We start from the raw sequence: 24,633 nt of genomic DNA on the forward strand, positions 1-24,633 counted from the left end.
TTCGTTCCATTCTGCCCGCGCTGCATGGCCGAATGCAGCCCTGATGGTGACTCATTTTTTCTGGGGGAGACATGGATTTCATGGGCTCGGCCCGTGGTGCGCTCCTAGAGCCAGGCCGCCCCCAGGCTCGGCACTGTCTCTGCCCGAACCATGAAATCCCTGTCTCCCCCAGCTCTACTGGAAGCCCCTCCTCTTCCTCCCTCATCCCTGTGCCGTCTCCTTCCTCTCCTCCTTTAAGGTTGTGCCTGGTTTAAGGAGGACTGTCCTTATTCACTCTACAGCACCAGGGGTAGTCTGTGTCCTCACTGTAGCCCTCTTGCCAGGTTGCCACCATGAGGGGAGGCGGACAGCTCAATGCACTGCAGTGCCATGCACTTTACAGCAGCAGCCATTGGTGGAGGTTGAGCTCGGGGCAAAGCATTTTTTGCAGATTCAGCGACCCACCATGTACCTTTTTACATTCTGGTGTTCAGACCATACCTGCCTAACCTCCGGGTTTTCCCCAGAGACTCTGGGTTTTTAACCTCTTCTCTGGGTCTCCGGGGAAGACCCTGGAGTCTCTGGACGGGACCTGGAAACTTCACACGGAAAACCCAATCTTCTATCCGATTGGCTGCAAAAGTCCGCTGCTGGTAGCCAATCGGGTGGAGTTGTGGGCAGGACCAAAAAGAATGCAGACTGGAGTAAAAGAAACGTTGAATACTGCTTTCAATCCGGTGTTGAAAGCAGTATTCCGCGTTTCTTCTTTTTGTAATGGTTCTTGAAGTCTAAAACATGCACACATTTTAACGTTTTCAAAAACACTATTTGAAGAAAATATCCTCTTGGTTTTGTGTGTATTGGTTTTATGGAAGGCGTATGCCATTCGTCCTATGCAATTTGGGTGGTTATAAATAGCCAATTTAATGAAATGTATTGCATTCCACTGTAAAGTGCAATCTGCAAACGTTGACATGTGGGCGGGGCGTGTGAGGAGCCGTGTGCAAAGGGGTGGAGTCTTGTGTGGCTGTGGGCGGGGGCATACATCTCGTCCAGTGGAGATGGGGTATCAGAGGTTCCGTGTGAAAGTTTGTGGCGATGCCGTTGAGGTGTTATAAGTGTCAGCAGTTTGGACATGTAGCAAGAGTGTGCAGGAATGAGAGGCATTGTGGGAGGTGTGGAGGAGATCACGATATTAAGGAATGCAAGGTGGAGACCCCTGAGAAGTGTGTGAATTGTGGGGGAGGGCACTCGACTGCATTTAGGGGGTGTGAGAGTCACAGGGTGGCGAGAGAGGTGGTGCAGGCGAGGGTGGTGGAAGGTTTGTCTTATGCGGAGGCTGTGGCAAAGGTGAAACCGGTACGGGTGGTGAGTGAGGTGTGTGGGAGGGAGCCGATGGTGGATGAGACTGTGGGAAGGAAGAGTATGGTGGGTGAGGTGAAAGGCGTGGAAATGTTGGTTGTCCCGAAAACTGAGTTTATGTGCTTTATGGTGAGTGTGCTGGAGCTGGTTCAGGGGAATTTGTCTGTCAGTATGTTGGGTCTTGCAAAAGGAGTGGTGGAAGCGGGGAGGAGGTTTTTGAGTGTTGTGGATGTCTTGGAACTGGATGTGTTCAGGATGGTTAATAAAGTGCGGAAGCAGAGTGGGGTGTCGGCCTGAGGATTTTGCAGTGGAACGCGAGGAGTTTGTTGAGGAATGGGCAGGAGTTGAAAGCGGTGCTGTGTGAGGAATTGAATGTTGATGTGGTTTGTATTCAGGAGACGTGGTTAAGGGGTGACCTGAGGTTTGTGATTCCGGGTTTTGAGTTGTTTTGTAAGGATAGGTTGGAGAGGAGAGCGGGGGTGTGGCTCTGGCAGTTTGGAAGGGGTTGGTTGCAAGAGAGATTGTGGTGGATGGAGCAGTGGAGGCTATCGGGGGGGGGGGGGGGGGATTCGGGTAAGGGGATCGGAAGTATTGGTGTTCAATTATTATAATCTGTGTGAGGTGGTGGAGGTGGGTATGCTGTCTGGAGTGATAAGGGGACATGTGGGACCTTGTGTTTTGTGTGGCGATTTTAACAGTGCCAACACATTGTGGGGTAGTGATCGTACAGATGCGAATGGGGATCTGTTGGAGGACATGGCAGATGAATTGAGTCTGTTTTTGCTGAATGATGGTTCGGGTACGCGGTTGGATGTGAGGACTGGGAAGTTGTCTGCTGCGATTGCGGGAGAATGTGATTGGGAGGTGCGTGAGGATGGGGATATGGGGAGCGATCCTTCTGGTATTTTGGTGACTGTGAGGGGTGAGGTAGGGATCAGGTCACGGATGTCTGGGAGCCGGTTGAATTTTAGGAAGGCTGATTGGGAGATGTATAAGGGAGTGTGTCGGGAATTGATTGTTCCTCGAGGTAGGGATGTGGGGGGTGGATGAATGGAATGAGCATCTGGTGCAGGGAATGAGAGCAGCGTCTGTGGCGGCAGTTCCGGAGATTGAGAAGGGGAAGGGTAGGAAGGTCGAGGTTCCTTGGTGGTCGGTGGAATGTTCGAGGGCTGTTGCGGCGCGTAAGAAGGCTAGGGCCAGTGCGTGAGATCAGGAATGTTGGTGGATTTGGTGGCATATAAAAAGGCTATGGCGGTGGTGCAGAGGGTAATTAGGGAAAGGAAGCGTGGATATTGGAGGGGCTATTGTGGGTCCTTGGGGAGTGATTCTGGTGTGGGCGAGGTTTGGAAACAGTTCAAGCGGATGTCTGGATTGATGAGGCCGCAGGGTGGTGACAGTGTTGTTGAAAGGGGAAGAGGTGGTCAGTGAGGATGGGGATAAGGCGAATTTGTTGGGGGAGTATTTTGCGGGGGTGCACAGTTCAGGGAACTTCCCAGAAGCTATGAGGCTAAGTATGGGTGTGGTTGAGGAGGAGATGCAGGAGTTGTTGGCGGATGTTGGGCCTTGGGAGGAGCAGTATGAAGTTCCGTTTTCTATGGTGGAGTTGGATGGGGCGATTCGGAAGGGGAAGAGGTACAGCCCAGGGGTGGATGGGGTCATGTATGTATTTTTGGAGAAGTTGCCAGTGGAATGTAAGTTAGAGGTATTGGCTCTATTCAATGAGATCTGGAAGAGTGGAGTTATGCCGAAGTTGTGGAAAAGAGCGATTGTAGTGGCGATTTTGAAGGGTGGCAAGGTTCCTACGGAGTGTAAGTCGTATAGGCCGATTGCGCTGACTGTTGTGCTGTGTAAGGTTATGGAACGGATGGTGGTTGAGCGATTGGGGTTTTATTTAGAGTCGAATGGGTGTTTGAGTGATTTTCAGAGTGGGTCCAGGAGGAATCGGTCGGTGGCTGATCCGTTAGTGAGGTTAGTGACTTGGGTGGAGGAGGCATTGTGCGATGGGGGGTTGGTGGGAGCATTCTTTTTGGATTTGGAGAAGGAGTATGATATGGTGTGGAAGAATGGGTTGCTGGTGAGACTGTTGGAGATGGGTCTGAAGGGGAGGATGTTTCGGTGGATTAGGGTGTTTTTGGCTGATAGGACCTTTCAGGTGAGAGTGAAGGGGGTGCTGTCTGAGGTTTGGAAGATGGAGAATGGGATGCCGCAGGGGAGTGCGATTAGTGCAATGCTGTTTAATGTAATGGTGGATGGGTTGATTCGGGCTTTGGCGGGAATCGGGTGTCAGGTGGATTTCTTCGCGGATGATGGTGTGGTATGGGTAAGAGGGCAGAGTTTGTTGTTAGTGCAGAGTCGGCTGCAAACCGCGATAGTGCGTATGGAGGAGTGGTGTGGGAAATGGGGCTTTTCGGTGTCTGTGGATAAAAGTGTGAGCATGGTTTTCTCGAGGAAAAGGGTGCAACAGGAGTTGAACTTGGTTTTGAAAGGTGTGAGGGTGAAGAGCGTAGAGGAGTTTCGGTACTTGGGGTGATTTTGGATAGGAAGTTGAACTGGAATTTGCAGGTGGATGGTGTGATGGATAAGTGTAAACGTAGGTTGAATTTGTTGCGGGCGGTGTCTGGGAAAGAGTGGGGTGCGCAGCAGAAGTGTTTACGAATGTTGTATAAGGGGTTGATTTTGAGTGTGATGGATTTTGGATGTCAGGTGGCAGTGGGTTTCACAGCGAGTCGGAAGCTGCGGTTGGATAGGGTGCAGGCGAGGGCATTGAGAGTGTGTTCGGGTGTGATGAGGTCCTCTCCAGTGAATGCGGTGCAGGTGCTTGTGGGGGAGATGCCGGTGGGGTTGAGGAGGGATGCGTTGAATATGAGGTGGTGGGTGAAGTGCAGTGCGAAGAGTGTGGCTCATCCGGTGCGTGAATGTTTGAAGTATAATTGGAGGTTTGACTACTATGGGGACCGGTGGAGGAGGAAGGGGGGCACTTTGGGGTTTCACATGTGGGAGAAGGGGATGCAGTGGGGTGTGGGCGAGTTGTTGGCTGTGACGGGTATGGATTTGGTGAGATGGCCGATGTGGATGATGGGGGTCTCCAAAGGTGTGTTTAGAGTTGGCGAGTGTGGTGTCGAAGAAGTGGGGTTTGCGGGGTGAGATCAAGACTTTGGGTCAGGCGTATGTGGCAGGGAAGGAAGGATGTAAGATGTTCACGGATGGTTCGAAAGATCCTATGTCTGGCAGAGTGGGTATGGCGTATTATCTGGAAAGCACTGGGGAGTATAAAGTGGGGCGACTGACGAATGATGTGTCTATTTGTACGGCTGAGTTAGTGGCGATTGCATTGGCGATTGATAGGGTGTGCGAGTTGGGGTATGAGAAGGTGGTGGTGTTCTCGGATTTATTGAGTGGGTTGCAGGCAAATGTGGCAGGGGATGGTGATAGGAAGGATGTCATTTTGGACATCAGGGGGGGATGGATTTGGATTTGGATTTGGAGTTGGCGTGGGTCCCCAGTCACAGTGGCATTTTGGGTAATGAGTTGGTGGATCTGGCGGCGGTTGAGGGTATGAGAAGGGGAGCTGTTGATGTGAGGTTGCCTTTGAGTGTGGATGAGGTGAAGGCTGTGGTGGTGACTGGTCATGGATGAGTGGCAGGAGAGGTGGGTGAGTGGGGTGAAGGGCAGGTGGATGTTTGATGTTCGTGGGGAAAGTGTCGGTGAAGGTGGATGCGGGGAGTCTGGAATGGAGGAGGGGGGAGGAGGTGATGCTGAATCGGTTGAGGATGGAGCATGTGGGGCTGAATGACTGTCTGTTTCGAGTGGGGAAGCGTGAGTCGAGGGACTGTGCGGTGTGTGGGGTGCCTGAGACTGTGGGACATTTTCTGCTTAGGTGTGAGAGACATGTTGAGGAGAGAGAATTGATGAGGGTTCGGTTGTCTGCGCTGGGTGTGGCAGAGCTGAGCGGGAGGGCTTTGCTGGGAGGTGACGGGGTGAGAGGCAGGAGGAGGAGCAGTGTGATGTTGGATTTTGTGAGGCAGACGGGCGGTAGGAGGAGTTGTGAGTTTGTGAGCTAAGTATTGATTGGTGGATTTGGTGCACATCATTCTTTTAGGATGGGGAAGCGGCTGCGTGGGTCCGCCCACGCATCCGATAATTAAGAAGATGATGAAGGCATTTCCTGTGTAGGTGGGAATGGTGTTCATATTCATATGTGATGGGTTAGTGATGAGTTATCATGAGCCAATTAAATACACGTGCAGCGTACATGATGATGTGTTTTAAATTGTTTGAACAGTGTCCACATCATGCAACCAAACAGCAACTACGTGCAGTGTCTTTGTCTATGTGACGCTGACAAAACATGTTTTAATAAAAATGAATCCAGTTTTCTGCATGCCTTTGTTGGGATGCGATAGAAGAACCAATGCCTCGAATACATCCCAGTACTGGTTCCAGTGCCCACTGGGCTTTGCGCCCCACCTCCGCATTAACTTGGTGTTTTCTCCCCACTCCTAGGTTATTTTTCACCCAGAGTTCCTCTCTTCCACCAGCCCGCTCCTGCCAGTGGATTATGAAGAGTTTGTGCGCGGTTGCCACTTGGGGGTCTTTCCGTCTTATTATGAACCCTGGGGATACACGCCTGGTAAGAAGAACTCTTATCCGCCTGCTGCTAACTCTCTGCTTTTTCTGCTGCTAACTCTGCTTTTTCCCTTTCCTCTCCTCGCATTTGTCTCTAAGAGTTCTATGCTTTAACATTCCCTCTCCTGTTTTTTGTTTTTTCGTTGTCTTTTTCCAATATCGGTTATTCTCCCTTTTCTTCTCAGTATTTAAACTCCTTCCTCTCTTAGTTTTCACATTTTAATAATTTCTTGCTCGCATTTGCAGCTTTGATCACTGTTGCCACTCTCCCGCCACCTTGAGGCTTGGTTTGGAATTGCCTTTCTTAACGAAAAATGTAGTTGGACATGCCATTTATTTTCTCAAAGCATGCAGTTTGCTCTAGAATATTCTCTTATAGAGCAGCACTTAAGTATTTGTAGTTTTATGAACCCAAGTCAGGCGGCTCTCAAGGATGCAGCCAACCACATACGCATTTCACCCTCACTGGAGGCCATCCATGTGGATGGGCACCCTGAGAGCCTTGTCATTTGAGCATTAGGGTTTGATAAGCAACCGCCCCCCCCATGTTGTGGCTGGTTTAAAAGAGGCATAAAAAAAAACCTACCAGAAATTTGAATAGAGTAGGTCATTTCAGTAACAACCTCAGAGGCGTTGCTGGGGGGGTTTGGGGGGGGGGCTGAGGGGTGAGGGGGACTCTTGGTTGTAGCCCCAGATAGCTCAGAGGCTACAACCAAAAGGCTGGCTAGCCCCCAGGCCCGACCATGCCGACATTAGCGTAGCTCCGGATCTTTTCCGGTCCTAGCAACACCGCTGATCAAGCTGCATGCATGCTTTTTAGAAAATGTGCCTTCCCATAATGCATTGCTCTGTGGCTCTGAACTTGGCATGAACTTCCAGGGATGGCTACTGGGTGGTGTTGGTGTGGCGTGCGCTCTCTCTATATGCCACTCTGCAGCTTTCCATCCATGTCTCTTCTCCCGCCCTTAGCATTTCGCTTTCCTCCTCCACTTCTCCTGGCTCTTTAATTTCTTGGCTTAAAGGGCCGGTTCTGGTGATGAGAAGCCTTTACAGTTCCCTTGACCTATACCCTCGCCTCGCTTAAATCTGGATCCACTTGCCCCCTCCGCGGGGCGCTCTTAGTGACGACGGCTTTTTGTTCCTCCCTTGATAGCCGAGTGCACCGTGATGGGGATCCCCAGCATTTCCACGAACCTCTCCGGCTTTGGCTGCTTCATGGAGGAGCACATCGCAGACCCTTCGGCATACGGTGAGTCTGTCTGTCTCTGTCTGTCCGTCCGTCAGTGTCCTCTCGATCATGTTGCGTTCCCTACCGATATGGGCGGAGAAGAGTTCAGTTACCACACACCAGAACAGGTATGACTGTTTTCCCCATTGCACTTCTCCAGTTCAAAGTACAGGCATGGGAAACGTCGATGAGGCCTCCTTCCTTTAGCGTCTCACTTTACCCCACAATCCCTCATGTGTGCGACCCCCAGCTATTGCTTCTCATCTGTGGGAGACTACTTGACTCTTTAAACTCTGCAGCTTCCCGCTACTGCAGGAAGGAGTAGTAGCAAACCATAGAGGCTGGGTGCCCAGGGCGAAGCACTAGAATGCGCCCCTTGCTCCCCATGCGCGCTCGGCACGTACGCCACTCCCAAACTACACTCCATGGCTAAGTAACTCCTACCCAGCGGCAATAAATCACTGCTACACAAATGAAACATCGCGATGCAAGACCTTTGCAGCAATTCCTCAGACACAGCAGAGTGCACAAACAGGAAGTACTGGCCTTGGTTTTTTAAGATTTTGTGTCAATTGTTAGTCTATGTTAACACTCTTCTTGACTTTGCTGCTGTGAAAGCGTGTATTACTGCTGCATAATCAAAGTTATCCTATTTATATATACAAGAGGGGGGGCAGGAAAAAGTGAGAGAAGATGGGGAGCAAAAGGGGTAAGAAATGGGAAGGGAGAGATGGGGGCACCTAGCAGGAAAAGTGGCCCACTTTTTTGGCCAATGTGGGCCAGTTTGATGGGTTACTTCAGTATGCAGGTAGTAGCGTTGACCAGTGTTGCTGAAATAATATTGTTTAAATTGCACAATTTGCGTTACATTTGATCAAAACACTCCCCTTTGTGTACTCTTCAAACAGTCTGCCGCCGGCTTCGTCCCGGGCCAAGAAGCTGGTCTGCCTACAAGTCGGTGTATGTGATAGTTTTCCTGTCCGGGGATCCTCCGGCGCAGCCGGAGGTGGGCATTCCGAAATCTAAAGAAAAACGTATTCGAGAGCACCATTCAAAAGAATATGGTTATCCCGGCGGCGTACAGGTGGCCCTCCGGATGTGAGGAGGCGGGTGGGGCATGGAATGACGGCGCAAAGGGTGACGTGAGGTGGCCCTCCGGATGTGAGGAGGCGGGTGGGGCATGGAATGACGGCGCAAAGGGTGACGTGAGGTGGCCCTCCGGATGTGAGGAGGCGGGTGGGGCATGGAATGACGGCGCAAAGGGTGACGTGAGGTGGCCCTCCGGATGTGAGGAGGCGGGTGGGGCATGGAATGACGGCGCAAAGGGTGACGTATCTCTACGACTTCCAGGAAGGGTTTGCATGCCTATGCCAGAGCAGGACACTTATGGTAAAAATCCCTTTTAACCTGCATTATTTTTATTTTTTTAAACTGAGTAACGGGTCACGAGGACTGTATACTTTAACGAAAACACCCACAAAGCAGAGATTTCTTGAGAATTATCGAAAGTCTGCAGAGCGTATAGGGTAATTCTTTCTTCGGTGGCCTTCCTAAGCTTGCTCCATGCAGAGCGCGCTCGGTAGAATATGGTTGTGGGCCCTCAGTCGCTGCTCTTTACGGGGCAAAATTGGCCCGAGGCACAATCCCCTCTCTGGCGCCGGGCAACAGGATCAACGAGACCCGTTTCTGTCCTGCCCAGCCCAGATGGGGCCATTCCTCGCCTTGTAGCGTCCCCCTCCTTTTGCTTTTTTCACACTATCCTCTTTTGAAGGGAGGGGGGCGCTTGCCAGGCACAGAGCCCCCTACCCCACCAGCCAATTGCCCTACTGCCCGCCTCTTAACACCTGTGCCCTAAAAGTGCATGTCTGCCCAGGGACCTATCCAGCATTGTAAGCGTGTGGGGCCAAGTCACAAAAAAAGGCCTGCTGCTTTAACTTCACACACACCTTGGAGCATTAATGCTAAACTGACATACAAACCTTCCTGCCCCCTATATGATGCAGGGCGGCCGTGCACTGCAACTTGAACGTTACTTTCTGAAGTCCCTGCGCGCATTCACTAGTCCAACATTTCTGAAATGACCTGACTTCTCAGACCTGCGAATGCGCGCAGGACTGGAGCTGAAAGCAGATCACACAGCACTCGCTGGCGTGCCTGTCTTGCTGCAGCGGCCCAGAGCGAGGTGGGACACGGACACCCGTTTGCTGTGTGCTCCTGCTCAAATGGCAGCACCCTCATTGTTAGGGTGGCCAACTTTACAAAATGGTTTTGCAGGACACTTGGTACGTGGTAGTCCATCAGAAGCGTCCTGCAATGCGCGCAATTCCATGCAGTATCATTCACACACCCCAATCAACTTTTTTGGTAACATTAGTGGCAGATGCCATTTTAACACATACACATAACACAAATACAAATGCAGGACCATCACACATGCAGGGAACTCATTTTTTAGAGCTCTGTCCAGGCTCTTTGGGGCAATAAATGCAAACCTCCTAATTTGCATATGGATTGCACCAACAGAAGTGAGTTCCCAGAAAAGGTGGCACCATGGAAGTGACTTCAGAATAAGTTGCCATAAGTAAGTCAAGTGGCAGATTACTTTGTGGTGCAAAATACCTGAATCACACTATTATTATATATGGAACAACTCTATAGCAGTTAGGCATGTTTTAATAATGGCATGATATATTATCATAAGCTATTAAGTAAATCACTTACGGAGCTGCACATAAGATACAGTCTGATTAAATATTTTGCCCACGATCACACACTTTGGTTAAATGGTGAAACCAGGATGTGGACAATTTAAGCAATGGAACACATCTTCCCAGGTCTAGTTGACATAGAAATGTATTAAGGTTTTGCTTTGCATTTCATGTGCTTAAATAATACTTTATTTATAGCAATGCATTGGAAGCAAAACAAATTACATAATTAACTAGGGTTTCATCATAAACTAACTTTACACTATATACACCTACAATTTTATTGTCCCCTTCCTGCATGCAAAGTCACAATAGCATCATGCAGATGAATATGAGCCTAACAATAGTCATTATTTCATAAAGCATGCAACATTATGCACCCTTCTCACTTCCGATCACCCATTTACATTTCTAGAGGGACAAAAGTCCCCGCTAATGGTTGACACAGAGCAACGTGCCAGGCTCCTGGGAGAGCCGCTCTGCTACCCAGAGCTCGAACAATGAGGGTGCTGGACAATGAAGGTGATGAGCCGGAACTCCTGCCAATGTCCTGGTCTAGCTCTGAAAAGCGGCGGGGGGGGGAGCTGGCAGGGGGGTAAATGGGAGGAGGGCGCTCTGTACACCACTGTCTGCTGTCATCCCGAAGCACAGGGCAAGTTGAATGTCGCACTGCACCACGGCAACAAGGTCAGAATTAGGTCTGTTCAGTGGTCGAAGTGTATGAAAAGAAGTAGTGGCACTATGTTCCCTGCTGGCTGCCCCCCACTCCCCACAAACCCCATCACCACACCCCTCCCCCAGCCAATACAAACCCCCAAACACTTGCACCTGCTGTTTAAGGGAACGTTCAGTGCAGAACACTGAAAATGCACCTTTCAACTTCTTCCTATACTTTAATTTTAAAACGAAACCATTCCAGAATGGTTTATTTTCAAAATAAAAGTATAGGAGCTGTAAAACGTAATTTAAAAAAGTAGAGGAGCACTGCTCCTGACCGCTTCCGCTCACTTCGACCACTGGGTCTGTTTGACCAAGCCCCTTTGGCAGTCATTCATCTGTTGCTATTTGCTCCAATTCGGTTCCCGTTCTAATTTCAATATCCCTAATTAGGCCGTAAATCCTGCCATTGGCTTTCAGGTGCACCGGCGAGCAACATTGCTTTTATGTTTATTTGTGGAGGGTAGGCTTTCAAGTCCACGATTAGCTGGCTCTAATAAAGGGTTACTACCACAACAAACCAAAAACATGAGATATGATATGGCATTTATAACGCGCCTATTCACACGTGTTTCAAGGTGCGATGAGGCAAGGGAGGGGGAAAAGAGGGAAGACGGAAACAACAATCCTATTAGGCCAGGTCTCATTCAGATCGCGCAAGTGAATCGGAAGGGGGAAGGGGAAAAGTCTGAGTGTGGGCTGTTAAAGGCCATGTTCACCCCCCACAGCGGGGTTGAAAGCCATTCGCACCCCAGGGTTTATCCGGGTGCAAATGTATTTTTTCCCCCCTCAGATTGGGATTGCATTTCCTACCATAGGGAAAAGGGACAAAGTCCCCTTTCCATTTCTATGGTGGTGGCCCAGAGACTGGAGGAGCCCTGGGACCGGAGCACAAAGCTCTGGTCCAGTAGGTAAGTGAGGCACGAGGTGATGGGCTAGGGATAAGGATTGGTTTGGAGGGGGCGGGCACAGGGAGAGGCTCTGTATTACCTTCCCACATTAAAAAAAGAACAAATAAAATGGCGCCACCCGGACATGGCCTCGGGTGGCTGGAAACAGCGGGTGGAGAATGTGTATTCTCAACCGCTTTTCCAGCCAGCTGATTGGCTAATGACACTTCCCCTGGTGTGAATATCCCTACTATAAGACCGGGTATTTTCCCTTTCAATACATGCCTAATGTCTTGTGCTTCCCTGCCCGCACCCCTTCAAGATGTGTTGTCTCATACAATGTACTATTCTCTTGGACCATCCCTCCATTATTGTTAAACAGGTGTGGCCTCCGTGACTGGACTGAGTCGTCCTGTAAAAGCCTCACTAAAGATGTACAGGGATACTGTATCCCTCTTTTTTCTGCTGTTTATAACTCTGACTATACACCCCTCCATTCCTCTTGATTTTCCCAGTGCCATGTCATTGCTTAAACTCCATTGGGAGCTTCAGGCATGGTCAGCTGTTCCTGGTGCTGGCCACGATCTTGGCAGTGGGAGTCAACCCCACACTTTGAGTTGCCAGAATGGACACTAAACCAGTAGAGGCTGGTCTGAAGACTTCCTATCTTGGTCAGTCATTGCAGGGGGGTGACAGGCAGGCAATCTTGATGCCCCTTTTCATTGCTGGGCATGTCCAGAGAAGCCTGGTAGAGTGATTGTGTGACGATTGTGTCTCCCCGAGCCTTAGTTCTGTGTACAGATTCCCTTGGGTCTAGTACCATGAAGGGGGGTTGTTCTGGGGGGGGGGGTTATATCTACCCCCGCAGCAACAAGCTTCCATCTTGTGCTATAGTTCCTAAAGAGAAGGTGTTTGTTCACATTTTATTGTCTGCACTCCCAGACACTTCCACTAGGAATCATCATTGAAAGACTACTTAGTTGGCCCTTGGTGTGTAACTTAAGCTTACTGACCATTGTTTGAAGGTAATATCTTTAGGACTGGACACGTTGGTGCCTGAATAGTGTTTATCTACAAGGACACAATCTCTCTGAGCACTACTTTACAATCCGTAGAGATGCAAGTGGCCCAGTATTTGCCGTTAGGCCCCTGCAAAATAGATGGCTCTCTTGACTTGTTCTTTGGACAATGTGTTCAAGTTTATGTACACACACACACCTTGGCCGCGTCCCTAAGGTGCTTCATTGCTAAAACATCAACTGCAGACAAAATGGAAAAGGGGGGACAAAAAAAATTCTATCTATATATATCTATACCTAGCCTTTAACTGGGTTACACCGAAGAGTCAAAAACGATTTCAGCAACAATGCAGAAAAAAAGCGCAAGTGGGCATCCCCGACTCAGAGGAGGATTGGTTGGAGAAGGAAGGCAGTAGTGTCTGCATCGAAAATGTTCATTTCGAGAAGCACATTGTGTACATTTCCTTCACATCGACCCATGAAGACACCCCTTGGCATCAGAAAGAATGGTTCAATGAGGATTTTAGGGATACTAGGTCTAGAAGGATCTCCTTCATGGAGAACCATGAACGGAGCAGAAAGAGACCATCTACTGTGCCTCACAGTGAAATACCATCGAAAAAGGCGAGATTCCAGCTCTAAGGTAGTTCCCAAGAGGACACATACTCGAGCCATAAATTCCAGGATAACATTAATGAGACAGATTCCCATAGAGACACAAAGGACAACATGGATCCTCATGATTTCATAATGCCCTCCCCGGACCAGGAGGAACCACCATTGGCATCGTGCCCTACTGAAGACCTGTTCCTATTCACCAGAGTGCCTCCACGCTTTGAAATGCTTTCTGAGGAACCAAAGGAAGAGGATGTTGACTTTATAAAAGACATCCTCAAGGAAAAGAAGCCGGCAACTCATTGCATTCCTCTTCTGGGCTCAATTAAAACGAGAATTAACCCTACTTTCATCAAATAGCTCAGCACTAGGGCAGTAAACCCAGGGTGGTTAAAAAGTATAAGCCCACGCCTTCAGATGCAAAATATAACAAAGGACAATGTATCCCGGACTCTTTAGTAGTAGCTACTGCATACAGATAAAACAGCTACTTTTTTCCGATGGCAGTGACTGAATAACCCCAGACAAGCAGGGTAGACATATATATATATATGCTTTTGGCAAAAAGGAGCTACCACAGCAGCTTATGGCGCAAGGATCGCTAATGCTACAGTGGCCAGATACAATAGGTCACAATGGGACGACGAGAAGGATCGGTTACATGTGATTTCAACAAATTAAGTTACAGAGAATGTTGTAATAATGAAAATGTTATAACCAAAAATATAATTTTTTTTTTTTGTGGGGGCGTCTACCCCAAACCCCCTGTTTCGCTATGCTTGTAAACCCCCTTAACCCACCTCATATACATTTTAAACAAAAAATTAGATATTTTTGGTTATAACATTTTTGTTATTACAGCATTCTCTGTAATTTAATTAGTTAAAATCACTACATACCGAAAAATCTTTCCTAGCAGATCCCTGAAAAACTACAGGGAGCTTCCCGTAAAATCATTAGAGAGTAAACCATCTGCCAATGCTATTCTAAAAAATAGTCTGGACGCATCTGAAACAGAGGTTCAGCAAATGACGGGCAGGCGGGGAAGAGCAAGACCTGCATGATTAAGGGGTATAGGCTTCAAACTAGAGACACAAGCCACTCTTCCAGTAGATTAGACACACCTATTCAGAAGAGCTTTAGATAAGGATCTAGATATCCAAAACCAATCATGACACTTTAAAACACTGGTACAAATCTCTGGCAGAAGTTTTCAAATTGGAGGGTTCCCATCAAATACACTGTCCTTTTGACCCACAATATGTAAACAACCAACCACCCACCAGACACAGGTTGCAGCGAGTTGGTATTCAGGGTGACAGACTCAGCAAAGCGCATATGCCTTTCCTTCAGGAAACCTTCACAGAGGAGAAACCAAGGCCAATAGGACAATCCACACGAGGATCAACCTTCAAAGCAATGACTCTGAGATGAATGTACCCTCCCATGCATCTCCAGTAGGAGGATGCATAAAACATTTCGCCCACGCATGGGGGAGCATAACATCAGGCCATTCAGTGGGTGTTAGATACATTACCCAAGGGGGTACTGCTTCAAGTTACTTCAGTCTCCAAGAAGTCTACCTACGTGAGACAGAAAAATGCCAAATGAACACAGAGAAATACTGAACACGGACATGGAGGCTTCAAGAATGCTGTGGAACCTGTACCTCAGCACCAGGTAACCAAAGGCATCTACTCACTCTTTCCTTGTTCCAAAGAAAGACAAAGCACAAAGACCAGCTCTAGACTCAAAGCCAGCAAACAAGCCTGTAAAACCCCAAAAGTACAAAATAACAACCCTTCAGGAGTTCATTCCTCTACTGAAAAAAGGGATTATACAGGTCAACACTGATCATGAAAGATGCATACTTTCATATTTCCATGTTCCCTAGTCACAGAAGATTCCTACGTTTTCAAGGTACGATGAAAACCCTTCTAGTTTAAGGTATTACCTTTTGAAATAGCATCAGCACCATGTGTGTACCCGAAGGTCCTTGTGGTAGTGGCAGCACACTGATGTCGGACAAACATCCCAGGCTTACCCGTATCTGGATTATTGGCTCATAGCGGACGATATGCTACAGTCATATGTTATGTTATGTTAAGGATTTGTAATGCGCACCTGATACCCGAAGGCTGATGGGCGCAGACTGACAAACACAAAACAAAACTAAACATGCAGCAGACCTATAAGCTGTCCGTTGTTACAACTAGCAAGGTTCTAAACAAAGAGTAATGTTTTCAGCTTTTTAAAAAAAAAGTTCTGTTGAGACCAGCGTTCTTATTGAAGTTGGGAGGGCATTCCAGGCGGTGGGAGCCGCTACTTCAAAAGACCCTTTTCTTGTTTTGTTGGTCTTATGCCGAGGTACAATGAGTATATTTGGGTTATCCGATCTCAATGACCTTCCCTTATCTTTCACGATTATGGCTTCCTTCAGGTATGATGGCATTTGACCTACAATACATTTTTGAGTGATCAGAAGGAGCCTAAATCTATCTGGAGAACATGCAAGTAACAGTAAACCTGTTGCGCAAGCTTGTTTTCACGATCAACGAGACAGTCTAACCCAGTACTATCACATAAAAGAAATGCTATTAGGGGCCATAACAGACTCGCAAGAGCACTAGCATACACCTCTCCCAAAAGAAAACCGGCAATTCTAGAATGTATTTATCATTAAGAAAGGTCCTGAAACTACTAGGCATGATGGCCTCCTGCATATACATTGTTCGACATGTGTGATTAAACATGCATACAATACAGCAGTGGCTCTCACGTCCACGGTCTCAAGTTGCTGGTGATTGGGACAATCTACTGGTTATAACAAGTTGGGCTGTAAGTGCTCTGCATTAGTGGACAACACCTCCTTAAAAAGGCCATTGCGGCAACCACCAGTACACATAACATGACTACAGATGCGTCACTGCTAGGATCGGTGGGGTTTCACTGTCAAGTACTCACAGCCCAGGGAGCATGGTCCAAGAAAGAAGCGGAAGAACACATAAATGTTTAGAGCTTCTAGCCTTCAAAATGGCATTATCACCCTTCCAGAGAAAAATGACCAACGACACCGTGTTGGTCAACACTGACAACACCACCACAAAGTCATGCACAAACAAGCAGCGGAGAGCGCACTCTATAGTTCTCTCCCTCCTTGCGCAGGACATATGGAAATGTTGCATGAGGATATGGGTTTACATCCAAGCACAGCTTGTTCCCAGAGAGGACAACTGTCTAGTGTACAACCTGAGCAGAGTGCTGAAAAAAAATCACGAGTGTGAAATCCACACACACGCACTCAAACAGATTTTTTTTTAAATTGGGGACATCCAACAGTGGATCTTCTTGCAACAGCCCAGAACGCAAAATGCCCCACCTTTGCATCCAGGTACCCAGAGAAAGGGTTACTACAGAATGCACAACGGATGAGTGCACATTTTACGACCCATCCTCCCGGACACCACTCCTATGCAAAGTTGTACACAAACCGCTGCAAAACAACTCCCTAATACTAATGACCCCAATGTGGGCATGGTAAACTGATATCTTGACATTGGCCAATTTACCACCAATCAAGATACAAATCAAAAACAACATATTGACCCAACAACACGGGAAATTAACACACCTATACCCTCAAACTCTGGCGGTCAGGCTCCTGAAATTATATTTTGGCCATTTAAAACTCACAGAAAGATGTATTGAAACCCTAAGGGAGACTAGAAAATCCCACACAAGACATGCTACTCCAACACGTGGAAACGTTTTGTAATGTGGTGTAAAGCAAAACAAATGGACCCCCTTAACCGATCGGCCACAGATATTGTTATATACCTATTACATATATTGGTCTGGATTTAACTCCGTTAGGGGACATATAGCAGTGTCAGCAGCCTAGTCTACCCGAGAACAAAAAATCTCCTGGTGAAGGGTACCAGTTAAAGCCTTCATGGAAGGGGTTACACTCATCCATCCTCCAGTGGCATCCCAGGGTGGCATCTTAATACAGTTCTTCAAAGGCTCATTGGAGCTCCTTTCGAGCCTATGCATAAAGCTTCCTTAAGCGGCACTTTCAGTTACAGAAGCTTTCATATCCGTTCATAATCACAAAGTGGTCTTAAGAACGCATTCACAATTCTCAAGTATGTATCAAAATTCCATGTCAAACAATTCATCAAACTACCTTGCTTCTTCCCCAAATCTCAGATTAAAGGTAAACCAGCCTTACTTACACGTAATGTACATAGAGCAGTAATGGTCTACCTTAACAAGACAAAACAGATTGCCAAATGTATCCAATTGTGTTATTCGCTAGCACTTTAAACATTACCATTTACAGCCAGAGCTCACCCCACACGCAGTACCTGAGCAACTTTAGCTTTCATTGCTATTGTCCCTATAGAGGAAATGTGTAGGCTGCAACATGGAGTTCAGTACATACATTTACACAGCATTGTGTAGATACACAGGCAAGAGCAGATTCACAATCGGGTCAAGAAATATGCATCTATGCTCTTCTGGTTTTGCTTCTCACCACCACCTGCTTAAGGTACTGCTTGCTACTCTATGCATTGCATGTGAATCTTAGCCTGAGAAGATGCATTACTTGCCCAGTGATCCTCGTTCTGTGACTTGTGTCTGCTTAGAAACGCACACGCCCACCCAACCTCCCCACAAGGGAGAAGTGGAACAATAGGTAGAAAACAACCGGACTCAGTTACAGGCACACACAAATATTTTCAGAGCAGGAAAACAAACAATCGCAGGACGTTGATGTGTGAAGGATTGTGGGTCCCTGTGCATGTAGGATAGGGATAGTGTGACAGGAACACCTCTGTCAACTCTGTTTTTCGAATCTGAAAAATATGTAATACTCTGAGCTAGCCACTAGATTGAGGACTATGCATAGCATGTGAGTCTAAGCAGATTGAAGCCCTAGAGAGAAGATTACTAGGTAAGTAATATTTGGCATATGGATTAGTTATTTTGGGTGAAATCTCGGATTAGTTTGAGATTGTAGCATTGTCTCCAGTCTTTACTATTTCTGGCATATTTTCATTCTATAATTGCCCAATCATTCAGTGGCTCCAGTCCACTAATGCATTCTCCCCCTTGACATTTAAACTTGTCTCCAATTAAAGGTTCAGCATCATTTGTGTTTAAACTTAGCTCTGAGGTAACCTATCCAGGTATGTGTTAATGGTATGGCAAAGGGTCGTGTTCCCACAGAGCCCCTGCCACGGACCCCCTTCCTGCCTGATGCAAGGGAGTCGGTGCACGTTTTTTTTACAAAAAAATAAAAAACATATCATGAAATTGGACAGTGTGCTGTTGGGGCTCGTAGTCCGATGCCTGGATGTTGCTGACAACTACGCTCCGATTTCTTTAATCCTGTAATACTTTGTTTCGTGGGACATAGTTTGAGTGTTTTCTCTAGCACGATTTATGTGGTGTTTTCTCCTTTTCTTTGGGGAATATATTGATCATAGTGATTCGCGAAGTTGAAATGGCTCGCGATGGGTTTGGGTGCCAACCACGGTTCAGAAAGTATCCGTTTGTTAATGACTTGTGGCCCACCATCCCTAAAGAAGGGCATATAATCAATTAGTCAAGGGTGGGAATTAGTTTGCCTAATATGAAAACCGCAAACTGAAGTGTCATGGCAGGTGCTTAGCCTGGCTTTGCCAGCAGATGATACTGTGATCCTGGACAGATAACCTTCTCTCGCTGTGCAGTTCTTGGCGGTCTTGGAGAAAATGTTTGCCTTCTCACATTCTGGTGGCATTGGTTTGCCCATCGCCTAACCATACCTTTCCTGTAAGCCATTTGAGTGGAAGCGGTCGTAGACGGGAACCACAAATAATTCTGCTCTGGAAATGCCAAGTGTTTATTTCTATCCTGGATGAAGGAGGGTAATGTGACTTTAAGGGAGTTTCCGGGCTTATTTTGGTTGCTGCCAGAGAAGCATATTAAATTATGAGTTGTAATCATGATGGGGGTTGAGGGGAGGGTGGGCTGCCAGATATTCTTGTATCCCTCAATTTTTTTATGGTTTGGGGAAAGAGGGAGGATTACGTTGAGCCCTGGCCACACAATACCTTAAGACTGCTCTGCCTATATCTATGGAACAAACCCATTCAGAGCATTAGGTTGTCCTTTTGCAGCATGCAGCTGTGCCCTTCTCTGGTTTCTGTAGCCCACTTAGATCCTGGAAGCATACAACATTCACACTATTCATGCTCCGGCAGGAACCCCTACATATGCTATGAGGGCATAGCAGTTTCAATAACATTCCAATGGCATTTAACCTATATGCCATCCATTAAAGAGCAATCTGTGCTATGCCACACCTGCTTTCTGTAAGCATTGGTCCATTGGAACCAGCTCCAAGTCTAATGCTCCATTTGGTCAGGCATTGCTCACAAGCTCGTTTTGTTAAATAGGGCTGCTTGCGGCCATCCTCACTAGTATGAATTCTAAATACTTGGTAATCTATCACGGCGGACTGAAGAAAGGGGAACAGTATGCATCAGTAATACAAGTTGCTCACTGCAGTGTCTCTCGTACTGTTTTGCAATGACCTGTTTCGTACAGATGGCCCACTCACTATTCTCCCCCTCCCCCATTTCTCATTTTGGCATTGCATGATCGAGTAGGACTAAGGAATGTAAGCTTGCTTACATGCAGGTGGAGCTGCCCCTGCTCTATGCTGTGTAATGCTCTGCTCTAATACTGAGCGTATGGCTATCCCAGTAGTTTGCAGAAAGGTGGGTGTAGACTACCAGTGCAAGAGTCACTGTGCTAAGAATCCTGTACTTATTCCTATGTCTCCTCCCCATCCCTACATAGTCTGGGGATGTCATTCCTGGCAAGAGGATAGGACCAAAGAAAGATGCGCAGCAGAATTCAATCATATAAATGGCAATGTACCTGGAGCGCATGTGCAGGCATATCCCCTGCACAGGCCCTATGTCACTGGTGCTCACTCTGCAGTCAGTGCTGGTGCATCTTTTCCCCCCATGCTAAAGGCCTCTTGCATGTACAGGATTTAGTCACTGCAACCCATGTGTCAGTCCCTTTTCTATGTTTGTAAAACTAAGAGGAGATGCTGGAAGATTTAGAATTAATCTTAAACCTCTGGCAATTGCTTTTTGCAACCCTCCACACCATCGTTCTTCGCCTGCCAAGCCATTATAGAAAGGCGAAAAAGGGGCAGTCCAACCTGAACTGCTAGGGCACAGCCCTTCTGCACGAGACCACAAGCATCGCCAGACATGTTTCAGCTTCATTGGGCTTCATCAGTGAGGAGTAGCCTGGATCTCCATGCCCAGCAGGCACGGGACCCCTCTGTCAATTGCTCTGGGCACCCCTCCAGACTATTGTTCTTTGACTACCAAGCCATTACAGAAAGGGGAAATACAATATGCAAATCAGGCCTTGTCTGATTTGCATATGTCTGGTCAGGCCTAACTTATGCCTGCAGAGGGTCTCGCGCCAGATCATCACTGAAGTCACAGCGCCTCGTGTGATGCACTTTCTCTCAGGACTCTGTTCCTGGTTTTTCTGCCTCCGAAAATGAGGGTGCACATCCAGGCACTTGAGGCCTATGCTCTCTGCCATGCATTACTCACTGCATTACCACCAGCAGGAACGTGTACCCTATAATGCTCTGTGCTGCACCACACACAGTAGTTCACATAAGGCCAAATCCCTCCAAGGTATGGGCAGGAGACCTCATTTTCTAAATTCATATAATTCATGATTGCGCCTGCAATGATGCCCCACTTTAAGGACATTATACTCAAATAGTAGTAGGAGCGTCTCTGCCTCGTGTCTCAGATGCTCCCACACCTCTCTGGGTCAGGAGGCTCCCAGAGCATTGCTTCTGCCGCCGTAGCCACTGGACTTGGTGCTGGAGAATAACCCACCCCCCCACCCTCTTCTGCTCCTACATTGTCAAAGCCTCAGCTGAAGGCCCGCTGTTTAGCAGGGCGCCTGGGATATTATTGTGAATCAGCATCAACTGAGCACAGTACTGTACCAGAGGATGAGGAAGAATCGGCATGTATTTAAGCCTTTTTAGGAGATGGTCCCTGGCGCTAGGGAGTTCCTGAACGTTCAAGTGCCGGAAACCCCACAAGCGGAATCTAGCAATGTTGGCAGAGGTACTCTCAAGCAAGGCACTTTAGGCAGTTCTTGAAATTAAGGTTGATATGCTGGGTCTAGCCGTATGAGACTAGACACTCATTTCAGAATGCCCATTTAGGGTAAAGTGTGCCTATTATATTAGCCACTAAGGCACTGAATATTATCTGGGGAAAAGTCTATCGGAACACCCTTTACCCCCAGGAAACGCACTCTGTTGCTATACTGGCAGCCTGCAATTGCCCCCTTGTCGGGTTAGCCAGTGACCTCCATCCCTACAGGATGGAACAATTCTTGTTCAGAGTAGCTGCTAGATGACATGATGAACTCGATGTCTAGTGATGTTGACAACGTGTGAAGAGTCAATGTGATCCATAGAAAGTTGCCTGGCGCAACGCTTCATGAGGCTCGAAGCAAGCAAGCAAGGTTAGCAGCCTTCCATTTGGTTGTCTCCTTTTCCATCATTCTATGGATGCCATCCTCACCAAGGAGATATGGCTTATGAAACCAAAATGAAACACTTCCTCCTCAAAAAACGTTGGATAGGGGATGATTATTCCAAGCCTTAAGGGGCTTCCAGTCCGTCACAGGACTGACATGGATTGGAGCGCTGCTTCTCCTTTGTCCCAGCCAATGAAAAGACAAGCAACCACTGCCTCATCAGACGAGCAAGTTTGATGTTCCCCATGCCAGTGAGCTGCAGAGTTTTAACCTTCTGGCCACCCTGGAAATTGTTCGCCTCATATTCTTGGACCATTTCGGTGGTAGTCAGGGATTCTGGCTGGTTCCCAAGCTGCCTACCCCACCCTATCATCCTCTTCCACAGTACTTCAGTAATCTTAATCAAACTTAGGGAGGGGCGGTGGGTAGGTGGGCGGGGACCAAGCAGTCAGGACAGTCACATGGTTGTAATGGGGAGCAATAAAGGGAAGTGGCCCACGTCTCGCCCATGGGGATTAATCTGAGGGTTTTTACTCTTCTTTGCCATTCAGAAGACGAGCAAGGTGGGGACTCGGAGGTTCCATCTGTTAATATCCCTGCAGAAATATTGCCATACAAAAATATTGCCATATTTTTGCGGCAATATTAAGATATGGAACCTGCGGGGCACACCCCTGCAACCCGCATATTTTTTAAAAGGGAGCGGGGCACACCCCTGCTATCCCCCAGTCCCATTCAGCCCATAAATTATCCCCAGCAATAATATCCCCTATGGCCTTACCCCACGACCATATGGCGATATTATTGGTGGGGTTAATATTACCTGATGCCAACTCGGAGCAGTCCTATATCTTAGTGAATTTAATCTTTTCCTTCAGAAGGATGGGTTTAAAGATGATCACTCCATCACAGTTGCTGTCCACTCTCCCTAGAGGTAGACTGCAAATGTGCATTGGGTATTCTGGATGCTTAATCATATTCTGATTTGGGGGGCCCATCGTTGCTTCATCGGATTCTCAACACCTGGTCATCTTCACTACTACAAAGTTGTTCACTTTTAGGGTGGACTTTGCACCGAGAGTTTCTTCAAAGGTCCTGTTGGCCATCATGTTTTATTTTCATCTGCGGGCTGCGTATCTACTAAACAGACCCATTTGGGCTTTACATCCAGAATCACTTTCTCTAGCAGTCAACCTAACTCTGCAGATGGTGCATTCCTTGGCCTCATCAGTGAACATTATGAAATCATCCTTCATGCCGACGCAGAGAGTGGAGTATACAAGCTATTGGTTGTGCGTGGGACACACACCTGGGCAAAGGCTTCCCTGAAGAGGGGAAAACCGAGACTGTTCTCAAGATGTGCTCATAACTATTCAGCGCTTGCTGAGCCCCATCTGTTCCTTCTGTGTCTTGGTGGTCACCTTTCCGAGACTCCATACGAGCAAGACCCAGTTCCACTTTCGGGCAAAGTGAGATCAAAAGAAACCAGGTCAATAGTTTGTTTCAAGTCCCCACAGCATTGAAGACAGTTGCAATGGTGGATGATTTCCTTCAACCAACCTGTGGGGGGGGGTCCCTTCTCGGCCCTCGTGTGTCCATCTCAACAGACCTGTCCCTCTTGTGGTGAAGGCTGGCCATGGACAAATTACAGACGCATGACTTGTGGTCACCAGCTGACTTGGACCACTGCATGCATTGTTTTAGAAGTAAAAGCGACGTTCCTAGATATAAGTCCATTTGGGGACAATGGGTTCTTGTCCTCACAGATGAGATTATGGCAGCGTTCCACCTGAATGAGCAGATTGCGTGCCTGTGCAGGATAGTTCTAGAATAAAGGAAGAGGCATATTCATCATGGGATGCGCCTCGTGGCCTCCCATCTGGCAGGTGACCTCAACAGCGAGGCCATCTCTTACTCTCGAGGCTCTGTGCCCCGCACAAATGGGGTATCTCCCAAGAATATGCCAGACCTTTGCTGGACGCCGTGACCTTGGGGAACAGAAAATAGCCGCTTTGCCTCTGAAGGGGCACAGGGATGGATACCAGTTGCTAAACTTAACAGCCGGGTCGCTGAGAAGCCGACTCATGGCAAAATGGGCGCCTCGATCCAGAGCACTGAAGCCCTTCGAGCTGCTGGTTAGAATACCACATGAAAGCAAGACGCCACCAAATGGGCGATGCTTTGTCATTGGCATTTGCCAATGGATCTAAAACCACTCAAGCACTCTTGATCTGGTGCTTCATTTCATCCTGGACCAGGCGGATTCTTACTTCGAGGATAATATTTAGTTGTATGGCTAGACTTTATTTGCGTAGTCCTCAATTTCGCCATGCATAGGGCCTGAACGTTCTTCATTTTAAATGCCTCCATTTTAACACTTTTGAACCTACGTCAAACCGTGCCAGAGGTACCTTTCACCTCAGTCAAGTGGGTTGGTGTAATACATTTCCTGAGTTTTCAGGAATCTTTCTATCTTTCATAGAGACAACTTTGTTCTCTGCACTGTACACTTTCAGCTTTTCACTCAAGCGGTGGCAGGATTACACAAAAACAACGAATTATGCGATTTATGTTTTTCCCCAGATAAGATCTGTTATTCTGGCTCTCAAGTTTTACTTGGATGAAGGACACGTTGAATCAAGAGCCGTTTTCTGTCAAACGGTGGCAAAAGATCCAGGGAACGGGCCTCGAAAGCCGCAATAGCAAGGTGGCTAGTCTCCTGCATACCCGAAGCCTAGTTGATTCAGACGATGACCCCCTCCCACTGGCTCCCTTGCTCCCCACTAGAGGGCAAAGCTGGCATCTGCACATTTTCAGCGTTGCGTCTCTTTGGAAGACATTTGAAAGGCTTCCATGTAGCCTATACCACATGCCTTCTGCAAACGCCAATTCCTTAACTC

At 47.7% G+C, this 24,633-nt stretch overlaps 1 protein-coding gene across 1 annotated transcript in view; it reads left to right on the plus strand.

Moving 5' to 3' along the window:
• GYS1 (glycogen synthase 1) overlaps nt 1–24,633 on the plus strand; it is a 279,620-nt gene that overhangs the window by 224,977 nt on the left and 30,010 nt on the right. The window contains exons 12-13 of the mRNA XM_069605881.1: nt 5,845–5,971; nt 7,121–7,216. Coding sequence (XP_069461982.1) covers nt 5,845–5,971; nt 7,121–7,216 — 223 coding nt within the window. The remainder of the gene's footprint in view (nt 1–5,844; nt 5,972–7,120; nt 7,217–24,633) is intronic.

The sequence above is a fragment of the Ambystoma mexicanum genome, chromosome 1p (genome assembly GCF_040938575.1).
Source record: "Ambystoma mexicanum isolate Mex_15411 chromosome 1p, UKY_AmexF1_1, whole genome shotgun sequence".
Taxonomy (NCBI): Eukaryota; Metazoa; Chordata; class Amphibia; order Caudata; family Ambystomatidae; genus Ambystoma; species Ambystoma mexicanum.